General features: G+C 45.0%; 1 protein-coding gene across 1 annotated transcript in view; it reads right to left on the bottom strand.

The window, feature by feature from the left end:
- Positions 1–2,881: 2,881 nt before the first annotated feature.
- Positions 2,882–15,207, bottom strand: part of ADAMTS12 (ADAM metallopeptidase with thrombospondin type 1 motif 12) — a 286,218-nt gene continuing 273,892 nt past the window's right edge. Inside the window, exons 23-24 of the mRNA XM_044233048.1 lie at positions 12,143–12,296; positions 2,882–3,652 (exon numbers count right to left, since the gene is read on the bottom strand). Of these exons, the coding sequence (XP_044088983.1) occupies positions 3,474–3,652; positions 12,143–12,296 (333 nt within the window). The 3' untranslated portion in view covers positions 2,882–3,473. The remainder of the gene's footprint in view (positions 3,653–12,142; positions 12,297–15,207) is intronic.

Raw genomic sequence — 15,207 nt, 5'->3', positions numbered from 1 at the left:
GTAAATGAATCACGTGGAAACATCAATGAGTTTAGCCATTTATTAATGCCACTCGATGGCAGGCTATGATTACAATCAGGTTTTAAGTACTGAGGTCCCCACCAAGGGACCCCCTAAAGTGGGCCTGGCAAAGCAGCACAGCACAGAGATGCAGGGAGAATGGATGGGTTGGGCCATACACATCATACAAGCACTTTGGAGGACAGTCAGAGGAAGAACTGAGCTCTGCCAGTGATGTTGGTTTTTTTTTTTAATATGACATAATTTAAAATACTACTACTAATAACAACAACATCTGAATTAGCCTTACAACAAAACAGGAGTAGCATCAAACATGTTGGCTAAGTTATAGCACCAGGCATTTCATGTCATGTGGTTTCTCCCCTGAAAGTGAATCGTTGTCACTGAGCACCAGATACTGTCCCCTGGTTTCATCTGAAAGTCAGAGGGAGAAGGGCTGAGACCTGCAGTCTCTGGAGTAGCAATGTGTAGCTCTCAGAGTTTGAAGGCTTTAAGCCAATTGATTGGGAAATGATTGTCTGAAACAATGTAAATCTCCCAAACTGGTTTCAGAAACTTGATGGAAGTTATCCAGAACATTCACTAAACATCTGAAAGCACCACATTGGATTGCTTGCACCAAAAAAGCCATCCTACAACAAGTCATGCCCACAAGGAGGCAACTGTAGTATCCACAGAATGATTTCCCTTTCTAGAAAAGTATTCATTAGTCCCTTGAAATAAATTAACCCACAACTTTTCAGAGAACAGTGAACTCTACCAGGTGAAAGGCAGTGTAAACCAACCTGGGCTCGAGAACCTTGCTGTATCGAAGCACCAGACCCTGTGGTGGCCTCTTGGTTCATGGCAGATGGGTGTCCAGTGTGTTTTGCTACACCTCTCACTTGCTTGTTCAAGGTGGGAAGAAGAGAGGACGTGTGTTAAGTAAACCAATGATGTTGCTTTTGTGTTGTCCCCCATGAGCACCAAAGAAATGGTAAAGACACTCTCTAGGTTCTTATCTTCAGAGTCTCCCCTCTCTGATTACAAGCATAGGGACCTGTCCGAACCCTGAGGATCCAAAGATGAGTGACTGTCAAGGAAATGACTGTGTCAGATGACTCTAACAGCAAGGCTATTTCTAGCCTGGAGTCCAGAATAACGGAGGCTACACAACAATCCCAGAGGGCAGCCTCCACACAGGAAGGGAATGTGTGGGATGCATGATGAGGGGTTAATTTCTTGTCTTTGAGAAACTGGAGAAAGGCCTAGAATGGAGATTCTGGGCAGAACCTCCTCACACATCTATCATCTTCACCACATGGGTCATAAATAACATGGCCCCTTTTGTATATTGGGAAATATGGCCTACTTGAGTTTGCTGAGAATCACTAGGGATCCGGGTTTGTTCCTGAGTTTTGAAAGGCTGGTCATATCCAGGTCTCTGATGACATGCATACGCCTCTGATAACTAGTACAGTACCGGGTGGAATAACTCGGGCCCAGGGCTGACACTCAGCACACCCCCCCCACCAAAAGTCCATACTCCACTCTAGGAACAGTCTTTGCAAACTGCGTCGTTAGAAAAAACCAGGTTCTCCCCCACCACACACGTCACTAACCATTTAAGCCTCTCCTCTCTAAAACCATCATGTCACCAGAGACTATCAGCAGCCAGCAGTGCTTGCCTTTAAAGACAGAGAATACAAGAACCTCATCATCGGGAAATAAACTCCCTCACTTCAGGTAAACATGGCTGTTTCTGTCCTGTTTTTCTTCTCTCTTAAGTTCCATCCCAACCTCAGTATTTTATTTTCCACAGGAATTTACCAGAATAATACACATTAATGGCTTGGAAAAAAAATAAAAAGCACATCATACTAACAATGTTAAGCTTCTAGTGTCCAAGCAATAGAACTGGCATTGGCCGGCAATACCGTTACATGTTTGACAGACGTGGATGGACTTGTCCACTTGTACATCCATTTGTGTGTTTCTATCAGTTCTGCCCCCTTCTGGATATTAGCACCGGTTTTCAATAGCACCATTCTGCTGAACGGATAGGTAATCCACGGGAGCCAAGGGACTCTGTGCTCCACGGGGAACAGTAAGTGCAATCTACCTGTGTATGAGCCTCAGCCAAGCTGCTCGTGACCTGAAGGCCCCATCCCCACCCCCCATCCTCGCTCTCTGTAAATGCCTCCCTTGACAAACCAGGAAAGTTGCCTTGCATTTGAGACCACAGCTGCCTAATCAGTGGTGAGAACAGCCAGAACAAGCATTTTCACTTTCATTTACTTTTTTGGACTCTTCTGACTTGCCTGCTCCCCCTAAGGGACAGACCTTCAAAAGTTAACTACTGGGTATACTGGGGTCCTATTTAACCTCTCTTGGAGCTATGGGTTTGTTTGTTTTTTTTCTCAAGGCTGAAGTTTGTATTAAGTTCTTGTACTTAATACAGTTTAACTGGTTCTCTGAAATATTTTGATCTTGAGCCCCATTTTCTGTCCTGGGGTAGGCAGGAGTGTCTTGCAACCATGGACTTGACTATGGCTGCTGTTGTGTGTGAACCCCCAGTAAGAGAAAGACAATTGGACCTCTGAGTTGATGACTGAGGCAGGGAACATGCCGGAGAGGAAAAGTCAGATGGGAAGACTCCTCTGCTCTTCCCCAAAGGAAAGGTCTTTGCCAGGAAAGTGGTAAGTATAAAGGTCTGTGTTTCTTTCTTACACTGGCAAGAAATTAATATCTGTTCATTTCCTTTTTAAGAATTTCCATAGAAATTATCCTTGAGTCAGAATGTCTTCCCTATAATTAAGCTAAATCCCTTACCTTTATTAAAGTCTATAGTTTCTGACCATTTCCTCCTTCTTCTTCATGGGAGTCTTAACAGCCCAGATGATGAGTCTATGGGGACTGAGTGACACAGCCAGCACCTTCTCTCCTTGCCCCAGTTGTGTACTGACTAAAGAAAGTTGCCTTCGCCTGGATGAATTAAAGGAATATTCCTGAAAGCTCTTCCATGACATATTAAACAGCATCTTCCCCAAGTAGGGAGGAAAAAAAGGAAAATTTCACCAAGGTAAATTAATAAGACTGTTTCCTGGATGCATGTGGTTCTATTTCCAGATACTCCTGAGGCAGTCTGGGAAAAACCTGGGGTCTTTGTTTTTACTTTTAGGGGGAAAAAGATACCAGTCACTGACTTACCTAATTTGGCACCTTTCCCAAGAACCCATCCCAGGAGATGCCTAAACTTCCTGGATATCTCACCGGCCTATCGGGGAGTAGCAAGCACTGTTATCCCATGCCTTCCGCAAAGCCATTCTGTGGCGAATAGAACACAGTGGATTTTGTTTTGAACCAAAGTTGAACCCGAAAAACTTCAATGAAGTGGTCCCTGGGGCTAGTACACGGGAGAGTCAGTCAGCAGGCGGCTGTGGTCTGTGGTGGAGGGTGGCTTGCTTCTGGACTTAGAATGCTTTGGGGTTTTGGAGCAACTGTGGCTTTCTTGGCCTTCGGGTGTGGACGACGTGTGTCTGGGAACATGTGAGGCAGCACTGAGCCCTCACAGTGGGTACAGAACATTTCTTCATGGTTTTCAGTGTCTGGCAGAAACTGGTTGATAAGTTGTCCTTGGTACAAAGTAAATCTGTGGAAGGAGAGAAAAATAAGAAAAACAACATTAAAAAAGAAAGATTATCCTTTGTAAGTGGATGAGCACAACTTCTATGAATGGAAGATGTTACAGGTCTACCCAGAAAGGCTTCATAGTAATCCATAGTAGTTGACACCCACTGAATGATGATTATGGAACAGACAAGGTACAAAGTGTTTGTGTTGAACTGAATTATCAGTCACAGTGCTTCACTCCTGTGCAACATAGCTCCATATACATTCCCACCCTTGCCATGGCGGCCTGGTGGGGGGTGAACTCTTCATAGCCTGACTTTGGCTTCAGTTTAATACTTGCTTTGGACAATGTGGTATCAGTAGGGATGATCCCTATGGGGCCTTGGGAAGTGCAATGTAGTGAACCTGCCCTGACGAGCTTCTGCTGTCCCCAGGAGAAGGACCTGGTTCGTGCAGCTAGTGGACCACGGAAGATGGGAGACACAGGGAGCAAACCTAGACAGAACCTCCAGCTTGCAGCCAAGGCCAACCAAGGCCAAGCTAGGTTAGCCAAACCTTAGCTGACCCACAGATGCTGAGCTAACCACCCATGATTGTAGTTTTAAGGCCCTGGGTTTAGAGGTGTTTGGCTCTGCAGTATTTTCATGCGATCGTTGAATGCAATATTTCACAAGCACTGCTTTCCGTAGTCTCCCCAGCAGGGCTATCAGGCCAACAGGAGTCTTTCCATTATTACAAACGTGGATGGTGAGCCCTACAGAAGTTAAGGTCCTACACAATGTTTCCCAGCTGGTAAGGGGCATAGCCAGAGCTCAACAGAGACAATGTTGACTCTAGAGCTTATGCTTTTATCAATCATATCATTCAAAGCACCAGATGATAACCCAGCTAGCTGACTAGCCAGCGGATTCTGAGCAGAGGATACAGATGTATGAAATGTGATCACTGCCCTCCAGAAATGGACTGTGTAGGTAAAAGAACAAAACATATGTAGATAATTCCCACAACAAGCATCCAGTGAGCTACCTAGAGTCTAATCCTTGTTCTACTCTGACAGGTCTAAGCAAGTAAGTCCCTCATTGTTTTTTCTTCCCCTTGGCCCTGATTTCTTTATCCACGAGGTGGGGACTTTCTCAGGGACCACCAGCACACACATTCTGGGAGCGATACTCAGACCGGACTAGTCCACGGACTCTTGAGCTGGAAGAAACTCACTAAGGCCCTGAAGAGCAGATTTTCCTTCTCTAAAGTGAAATTGTTTCAAAGTTTGCCCGAGTGCCTCTCCGAGCTCTGGTTGCCTTGCTTTTTCTTTTTTACAGAGGAGATTTGAATAGTTTTGAAGAAAAACTTTTTTCACAAATTGAAGTAATGTCCTCTTTATCCAAAAACCATGAAGGTATTTTTTCCTCTTTATGTTTGTTTGTTTGTTTTTCACTCTCAGGTCATGAAGGCAAAAAAGAAAAAAGAAAAAAAAAGCTTTTAATCTCCTCAGAGCTCATTATTCCCTTGACACCACCTTGTTTTTCTGTGAAGAAACAAAAACGTATTTGGTTAGCTGTCAGAGTCCTATTTTGTTTGCAGGTTCAAACAGCAGTTGGGATTTGATAACACACAGTGTTTGTAGAACCCAAAAGGTCTTCACTGCGGATTCTTTTCTTCTTCAGGCCTCTTCTTTAAGCCTATTATAAAATCCAATCGCTCCTAAAATCCACAGGGAAGTTTCTTAGGTGCTCTGCTTCAGAAGGCATACATGTTTCAGCCAAGGATTCCTACCGTGACTTCTGGGCCAGGTTTCGTGTGGGTGGCTGTTGAGAGTGAGGTGAGAATTCCTTTCTAGGATGCTGGCTTTGGAGCAGGAACAGCATGGGTGCCTGGTGGCACAGACCTGCTGCAATTTCTTAACCAGCATCTCCTGAAGCCCTTGTGGGTGGTGGCTGGAGGAGAGTCAGGCAGCATAGCTCTCTGCCCCACAACTCCCTGACGTGAGTATGGTAGTGCTCTGGGGCTACTTCAGGAGAGGAAGAAGACAGAGGCAGTGTCAAAAGTCAGCCTGCCTTCCATCTCTTCATGAAGCTTCTTTTGGCCATGCTGGCCCACATGGATCCCTGCTGTTTCAGTCTCCAAACTTGCATTATTATGTAATATTTGCTCAAACATGGTATTACATTCTATCTTGAACTGTTCTGTAAATGGTGGTATGAGCCTTTTCTGCTAAGGCTCTAGTGTGATCTCTCGAGGGTGTCTACCATTCTAAAAAAGGCTTCCTAGAGGTTCCCAAAGTTCTTACCTGTTGTGGGCTGAGCCGCATCCTCCAAAGTTTAAGTGTCCCCCAAAGTGGCAGTGGTGAATGTGAATGTGACCTTATATGGAAATGTTTTTCTTTTTCTCTTTTTAAAGATTTTATGTATTTGACAGAGAGAGAGAGAGACAGACAGACAGACAGTGAGAGACGGAACACAAGCAGGGGGGAGTGGGAGAGGGAGAAGCAGGCTTTCCACTGAGCAAGGAGTCTGATGTGGGGCTCAGTCCTAGGAACCTGGGATCATGATCTGAGCTGAAGACAGATGCTTAATGACTGAGCCACCTAGGAGCCCCACATGGAAGGTGGGGCTTCTACACTTCTTTGAAGGTGTAATAATGATGTAAAAGAAGATGAGGTCACAATAGCGTGGGCCCTTAATCCTTAATAATGACTAGTGTCCTTATAAGAAGAGGAGGAGAGACCGGCACACACAGTGAAGAGAAAGCCACGGGAAGACCCTGACATCAGAGGGAAGCTGGCCCTGTGCGGACAGAGCAAGAGACTGAAGTGACCCAGCTACATGCCAAGGAGAGCCAGGGACTGTCAGCAACGAAGAGAGGCTAAGACAGAGAGCATGGCCCTATCGAGACTTTGATTTCAAGCTGCTGGCCTCCAGAAGTGTGAGAACACATTTTTGTTGCTTTCAGTTCTGTAGCTCTTGGTAGCTGGGTATGGTAGCCCCGAGACAGTAATGCGCCTCTCCCCGTGACAATAATCATAACTGAAATACAACAGATCGTGCACTCACCCCACAGCAGGCCACATACTTCCTCTGTACTATTTCATTTGATCTACCTAGAAACATACTTATAGGTATGGCTCTTCTTTTAAAAACGGAGGGTTCTGAAAAGGCTTAGTAACTGGCCCCATACTGCATAGCTGGTATGGAGTTGTGACCGGGATCCGAATGTTGCTTCAGGGAAGGTTCCCAGGATGCCACCAAGGGAATGCAGCTCTTGTACTGGCTGGCAATGGGAGATGGGGTGGAAAAGGGGCCACATGGACAGGTCTTCCTTGAACACAGCCTCTTCCCTGGCTCCACACGGGCCCCCAGCTGTCAGGTTAGGTGACGCGCATGGGACAGACGGAGGCTCAATCATGCCTTGTGTTCTTGCCTGATCTTGCCTGAACCATGACAGAAGGAAGCCTGCTTTTCAACGGTCCTCAGAGTCCTGGGAGCATGCTGGGTCCTGGGTTCTCCTGCTCGAGAGTGGGGCACTCGAAGGAAGAACGGATGTGGTGGCCTAAATGGGGAGCCTGTGTTCCAGGCCCATGTTGAGCAGCTCATTTAGACAATGACATGAGCCCAACATCGTGGCATGGCTTGACTGCACAGTTCTCTTTCTTATTATAAAACAATGAAGGCTTGTTGTGTTCATCAGCACACTGGATCCCAGCCGAAGCACACACAATGCTTGTAATTAGGGGCAACTTGGAGAGGAGATCCTAATTTGGCTCTGCCGGTTCAACAGAAACCAAGCTTGGAAATTTAAAGGGACAGTTAAAAGCCTGTTTCTTTGTGGTCAGCTGTGTCTAGGCTGAAAGGATAATGTTTTGCCCACCAAAGAAAGTTGAAAAACAATTTCAATATTGCTGACAAATACAGTTTCTGTAAGAGTTTGGGTTCTTTGAGGCCAAGAGCTGTATTTTACTTATTTCTGTAGCCTCAGTTTTGTTGTTGTTGTTTTTTTTTAAAGATTTTATTTATTTGACAGAGAAATCTCAAGTAGGACAAGTAAGCAGAGAGGCAGGCAGAGAGAGAGAGGAAGGGAAGCAGGCCCCCCCCGCCGAGCTGAGAGCCCGATGCGGGACTCGATCCCAGGACCCTGAGATCATGACCTGAGTCGAAGGCAGTGGCTTAACCCACTGAGCCACCCAGGCGCCCCGTAGCCTCAGTTTTTAAGCACTTGTCTAGGACGTATCTTGTGATCCTTTATATTTGCGGAATAAATGAAAACATGAAATCCTATTCATCTGAAAGAATATTCCAGAATAGAAAGTTTGCTGACTCAAATGTTCATTTGTACCAACTCGGGGTCTATGTACTGTCCTTATTACTTTCTTTATTCTTTTTCTTGCCTTCTCTACCCCTCATTCCTTAAATTTAAAACAAAACAAAAAAAACAACAACCAACCTAGGGATAGTGGTGTATGTATGAGTTTTGCTTTTGTTTTTTAATCATTATGAATATAATGCCTAGAATATATCTGATAGTCAGTAAATATTTCTGGATAAATTTAAAAATATCTTAGCCTACTTAGGGTTTTACTATGAATTCTCTACTATGGAAATGGTAGTTCTGATTTAGAATTTAAATCATTAACAACTTAGATGGCATGTAAAGGAAATAAAATGGCCTGGAGGAAAGCAAACTTTACGTGGAATTCATATCTGATCTTGTAAGATGGACACAGGGCATATGTTTATTGTGCTGGCTGGCTGGCTGACAAGATTCCAGGCACTAAATGACTTACTTTCAAAGCATTTTAGAGGACATGGGGGTAAGGGTGGGTGGTGGGTTTTTAAAATCAAGGAATTTCTTGATGTTACTCTTCATGTTGTTTCTATATGAGTAAGCATGGCTCGGCCTTCAAGAGAAGCTCATAATTAACTTTTGTTGCCCTGATCATTGTTGATGAGTGGAATTCATTGCTATTTATATCTGTTGCCAGCCAGCTGTTAGTCATCATCTTCTCAGTGTGAGATTTCAAGAGAAGTCATACCAAGTATGCATTTAACCTGGTTCTGATTATTGAAGATGGCACTGTCCAGCAATCAAACAGTTAAAGACCATCTACTTAGGGTGCCTGGGTGGCTCAGTTGGTTGGGTGACTGCCTTCCTCTCAGGACATGACCTTGGAGTCCCAGGATGGAGTCCCTTATCAGACTCCCTGCTTTGCAGGGAGTCTGCTTCTCTCTCTGACCCTCCCCCTTCTCATGCTCTTTCTCATTCTCTCTCTCTCTCAAATAAATAAATAAAATCTTGAAAAAAAATATATGTAGAATTTAATAATAAGAGCCCATAACACTGGACGTGGTCAATGAGGCCTATGTTGCGGCTTCAATTTTGTAAAAATCAACACAACACTGATGGGTTCTATAACCTTAACATTTTAAAAACATGGTACAATATACAGAACAGTTGTTATAGCTAATGTACTATAAACTGACTCTGTAGTTATCAAAAATATCTTCACTTTAGCATTTAAAAAAAAAAAACATGGTACAATAGAAGGTTATGAGATGACATGAAAGGAAGAGGGTCTCAAATTTGCCCTTTGGCTTCTCAAACTTTCATGTGCGCAAATCACCTGGGAATCTTGTTTAAATGCAGATTCTGATTCAGCAGGTCTGCAGTGAGGCCTGAGCTCCTACACATCTAACAAGCTCCCAGGTGAGGCCAAGGCAGCCAGTCCACAGACCACATTTTGAGTAGTAAGAACCTGGAAAACTAAAAGTTAGTTACACCTCTGAAAATAAGCCCTAGCAGCTTTTCTTAAGAGTTTCAAGTAAGGTCCATGATAGCCATCCTCAAATGTAATTTGTTCAGAAAGTAACTGCACATGATAATCACTTCCACAACATTTTCTCCCTCAGTGTATTGCATTCAGAATTTCCAGCTCAAAACTCCCTCGTGGTCTTCCCATCTGTGTAGGAAACCAATCACAAGGCACTCCTACCTAAATGATTCATGGGCCTATCAACAAACACATCCCAAACAGAACTCATTTCCTTTCTTCATTCCCAAACCCACTCTGGGCATAGGACGACCAGTGAATGGTAGCTTCCTCTATTCAGTGGCCCACGTTGGAAATCTGGGCTCATCCTCCCTCATCTTCCCCCCGGAACAGAGTCCTGACACATCTCCCCATCCATTGGCTCTTGAATCTACTTCCTTCTCTCTACCTGCACGTCTACCACACCAGCTTATATCACATCTATCTCTGGCGTGGGGACAGCTGCGTCTACGGAGTAGTCTTCCTTGTCTACCTTCCAGTGGCATCTAGCATGACGTTCTCATCTCCACACCCTTGACTAGAATATTCCAGTGCCCCTTTGCCCCTTCTGCCCTGAAGATAAAGTCCAAACTCATTGGCATGCTTCCTAAGCTCCAGCTTTCCCCTTCAGCCCTACCTTTCTAACTTCCCTTGACCTTCAGAGAGCTTGAGTTAGGCTTCTGCACCATGACCTTGTATTCTTCCTGATTACTGCAGAAACCAAAAGCCTCTCCAGGAACCTCCTACCTGACCCGTCTCCTCATCCTTCACTTCCTCCACAGGCCTTCCCTGCTCTCCCCAGTTTGCAGTCAGTGCCTTTCCAAGAACTCTTGTAACATCCTTACTTCCCTTCTCAGTGTTGCTGGGTTGCGGTTTTGTTTCTTGACTGACATTATGTTTACATGGAGTTGGTCAGGGTCTAGCAAATAGGTGCTGAGGAAGAGCACGATTTGTCAACAAGCAACCTCTAGGGAAAATCGTCTCGGGTATGAACTCTAATGGTGGTCTCTGCGGGATACCCGCCCCCTCAGTCCTTGGAAGGAGGCAAGGAATAGATAAACAGACTGCAGCCTTCACCAGCTCTCATCCTGAAGAATCTTCAGAACACGACTACCACTGGGGACCACCAACATGATGGTTTTCAAGAGTTTTTCTCTTAGGTGCTGCTGTCTAGTAGTCAGCTCTTGAACGAGGGGCAGAGTAAATTCAGCCTGACCCTCTAAATCCCGATCTCAGGACTACATCTAAAAGAGGCATTCTCTACTTTATAATAGATGTAACTATCAAAAAAATCCTCTCTCCCTACCTAAAAACCTTCTCTCTAGGTTTTTAATTTAATTTAAAAAAGCCTCACATATCAGTGAAGCTCCAGACACCAATGGAATAGACATTAGAATTCATGCTCGGACCTATTCAGAAAACTGTTAGTCTATTGAAATGAAGTAAGGTGCCCGAGGGAGGTAATCGAACTGGTTTGTTGATGGAATTTTTTCTTTTCAAACCCACTCAATACCTGCTATTTAAAATCTTCACAATACCTCTAGAAGGCCTGTGTTATTATTCTCCTTAGAGCCAAAAGGAATCAGGCTCAGAGCATTACATAACTTGCCAAGGTCACAGAGATAGAAAGGGGCTACTATGGGACCCACACCCATTGCTCTCTGATTCCAACACTGGATTCCTTCCACCCCCGAGAGAGCAAGGCCTGTGAAGAGAAGGTGACCTGGCCTGAGACTCCGGCTCTGCCATCAGCCCTCCATGTATTCACCAACAGGCCTCTTAACCTTTCCAGGTTGGAGTTCAACACACTTAACATGACAAAGGTGACCACAGGTCATTCAACCTGGGAAGCTTTCTGAAAGTGGAGGTTGGATGTAGCAGACAACATGGATGCTCCCCTGCTCAGGTCTCCCTCCTCAGATTTGTTGGCCCACTTTCATGTGTCACCCCCGACCCCCTTTCCCAGTGCCAGCATCCCTGTTTTCAACTGCTAACACCCAGAGACGCTGGCTCTTTTGGAGGAGTGCCCGCAGTGTCTGCTGGAGCTCATTTGTCTCCCCATGTGGAGAGCTTTTAACCTGTGAATTCCCTTCCCCTGGGGTGGCCCTTGGCCGGTGGCTGAAAAGTGTGGGAGCGTGAAAGTCCAGCTCTGGGACCTCAGGAGCAGACGGCTCTGACACACAACTTACCCCCCGGAGCTCTCCCGTGGAACCAGGCTGAGGCAGCGGCCTGGCCCTGATTTCTCCCTCTTCTGTCCTGCTGCCCCTACTCCCCTCAGGGTCTCCCTCGGGAGCTTTTCAGAAATGGATCCCTTGCACCGAATCTGCACCTCAGAGCTGTTTCTGTGGCGCCTGAGCTAAGCCGGAGGTGCGGCATTGACAGGGAGGGCCGCTCGGCCCCTGACGGGTTTCCTGAGAAGGACGGGCGCGTCTCTCAGACTTTTCTGACAAAGCAGAAGAGATTCTCATCTGTGCAGGATGACATCAGTCTGAGTGTGCTCCGAGGCAGGAAAACATAGGAGATAACCCCTCAAGGAGTTAGAGTCAAACCTCACCAAAGTGATAGCTTGCTTTGAGTGGAGCTGGCTGGCCTCTTCAGCATGAAGATTCCTGGCACCAAACGGGACTAAAACCATCCACAATGAATTCACACGGGACACCTTATTTATGAAAAGCTCTCGCCCCGCCCAGCAGTCATCCGGTCACCCACCGTCACGCTTCTTGCAGGCCTCTTGGCCGCATTTTCGGAATTCTGGAGGTTTGGGCTCGTGATCACACAGGCATCGGTCTTCAGTCGTATTGTCCTCTGAGGAGACACAATGGACGGTCCTCTTCTGAAAGCCACCCCCACAGGAAGCGGTGCACTGAAAGAGAGAGGCGCGCGGAGAGTCACAGGTCTTCCCCACGGCACGACGGGGTCGCTAACGCCACTGTGCTCAAGCAGGGGAAAGTCTCCATGACCAGGAATTGTCTCGAAGGAGTCCGGGAATAAAGCACTAAGTCATCTGGAAATGTGAATTGAGGAGGAGTCTACACTACTGACTGTGGACTGAATTCGGCTTAATTTACTATGGGGTTCCCTGAAGAATGTAGACAAAGGTGGAACAGCAGGAAAAAATAGAACAAAATTTCGTGTCTAGGTCCTGGTGCCTCAGAAATCCAGCTTCTCTGCACTCATTTTGACTTGGGGCTGGGAATCAGATGTGAGGAAAGAGAAATGAGAGAGGAAAACCATGGAGGGATGGAGAGAGAAGGTGGAATGGGCTTGATCTTGTTGTGGCCTCAAGCCACACAGGCAAGAGGGCACCACAGTGTCGTGAAGCAGCTGCCCACAAGCCGAAGGGAGTTCTCTGGCCTGCAAAAGTGGCCTGTGATTCCTGGGGCTGTGAGAACCTTTGTCTGTACTTAACACATATACTCTTAAAAAAAAAAAAAGTCTTTTTATTGTGTATATCTGCAGAACATAAAATCCACTTTTTTAACTGTTTTTAAGTGTAGTATCTAGTGCCTTAAGAGTGCATTCTCGGGCGCCTGGGTGGCTCAGTGGGTTAAGCCGCTGCCTTCAGCTCAGGTCATGATCTCAGGGTCCTGGGATCGAGTCCCGCATCGGGCTCTCTGCTCAGCAGGGAGCCTGCTTCCTCCTCCTCTCTCTCTCTCTCTCTCTGCCTGCCTCTCTGCCTACTTGTGATCTCTCTCTGTCAAATAAATAAATAAAATCTTTAAAAAAAAAAAAAAAAAGAGTGCATTCTCTCTGTGGTGCCATCATCACCTCTATCCATCTCTAGAACTTTCTCATCTTTCCAAACTGAAACACTGTTTCCATTAAATAAGAACTCCTCCATCTCCCAGCCCCAGCCTTAACCCCTGGCAACCACCATTCTATTTTTTGTATCTATGAATTTGACCTTTGTAGATACCTCATCTCAGTGGGATCATATGGTATTTGTTCTTTGGTCCTTGCTGATTTCAATTAGTGTAAAGTCTCCAAGATTCCTGTACATTATAGCAAGTGCCAGAATTTCTTTTAAGGTGGAGTGATATTCCATTGTCTGTTTATACCACACTTTGTTTACCCATTCATCGATCGATGGATACTTGGGTTGCTTCCACATTTTGGTTATTGTGAACCCCAGATACTCTAATGATTAGCATCTATTTCATGTTTTATTACTTTTTGCCTTTTCTTTCTTATATAATCAAAACCTCCAAGAGGGCAGAAACCAGTAAGAAACAACTACTGAGCTGATCCCTTAGAAATAGAAGTGTGCAACAGAGGCCAGTGGGAAGAACAAGGGAAGTTAATCAGCCAGAATCTGGCAAAGAGTCCTGGACCAGGATTCCAGAGATGGGCTTTTCCACTTACTTTACATTGTCCTGGATCATTTACTCAACTTCTCACTTTCTTTCTCTGTAAAATAATGCTGTTAGATAAAGTAAATGACTTCCTTCCCTGCTCTCTTCTCCTAAGGGTCTGATGGAGCCAGGCTGGGCTGGTTCTGGGTGCTGAAGTGCTCTAGGCCCTCTTGGGCAGAACAGATGAAGATGGAAGAACTAATTCCAAGCCAAGCACAAAAATAAGCAGATAGGTCACTGTCCATGCATTTATTACTCAAAGAAAGTGACTTGTGAGTAAAGAAGATGCATGAATTTATGTTGTACTTTATTGGAGGATTAAGCAGGAACCATGGTGGCTAATTTGGGTTTTGTTAATGGTAGTAATACTGTGAGTTTGGGGATTTAGAGAGAAGCTACACCTCTCTCCGTACTCAGTTCCGCTTCTTTTGGAACCAGCAACAATAGGGAATCTTGGTGTAGAACTGAGAATCCCAAAATAAGGATGGGGCTAATGCTGATTAGCTGAACTCCATGGCATTCTCATTCAATCCTGGATGCCTATTCAATCAGAGCCCCGGGTTTCTCTTCAGCTTAAACTGGCCTGTTGGGAAATGTTGATTCCCAGGGTTCAGCAGGTGACTAGCAAAGATTCACCTGTGAGAAGCTATAAATCTCTGGTTCACTACCACTCAGCCAACATGGATGGCATGGAGATCTATGAAGAGGAGGAACCACTAGATGTCTTAAAACTAATGTAAGCATCTTTACTGAATAATTTTCTTGCACTCACTACTAATGCATGGTAGGCCCAGTTCTAAGTGCACAGGAGATATCCTTGAGTTCAGTCATGGTAACAACAATGGAAAGTCAGATTTGTGTGCTACTTCTGCTGGTGTAGAAACAGGCCCTCCTCTCTCCTGACTTTTCTTTGTCTTGTAGCATTTAATGGGCATGGAGACTCATGTCTTCCCAATCTGAAAATTTTCTTCTACTATTTCTTTCATCACCTCATTTCTATCCCATCTCTATTCTCCCTTTTTGGAATATTATTTTGATATTGTATCTCTTGGTCTGATCCTCTACTTTTCTTATCTTTCATATTTTCTGTTTGTCCTTGTTCTCCTTTTCTTGAGAGATTTCTCCACATTATTTTCCCAATCCTTCTACTTACTTTTTTTACTTTTGTTATTCTAAAAAATTTTAAGTTTTTCTTATATTCTCTGAATACTCTTTTTATATAGCTGTACTAGGAAGCTAGATCATGGATGTCATCTCTTGTTTCTCTGAAGAGATATAGTTTGTTGGTGGGGGAGAGGAGTTTGATGTTTCTTTCAAGGTCTCTGTTCCTTGGGGTTTCTTTTGTTCTGTTTGTTATTTTGTCTTTGGTGTGATAGAATTTTTTCAGTGTCCAGTAATCCTAGGCTATTGACTTACGATGAG

Source organism: Neovison vison, chromosome 1 (assembly GCF_020171115.1).
Source record: "Neovison vison isolate M4711 chromosome 1, ASM_NN_V1, whole genome shotgun sequence".
In the NCBI taxonomy this organism is placed as follows: Eukaryota; Metazoa; Chordata; class Mammalia; order Carnivora; family Mustelidae; genus Neogale; species Neogale vison.
The sequence above is the reverse complement of the archived record's forward strand: the minus strand, read 5'-3'. Positions and strand labels throughout refer to the sequence as shown.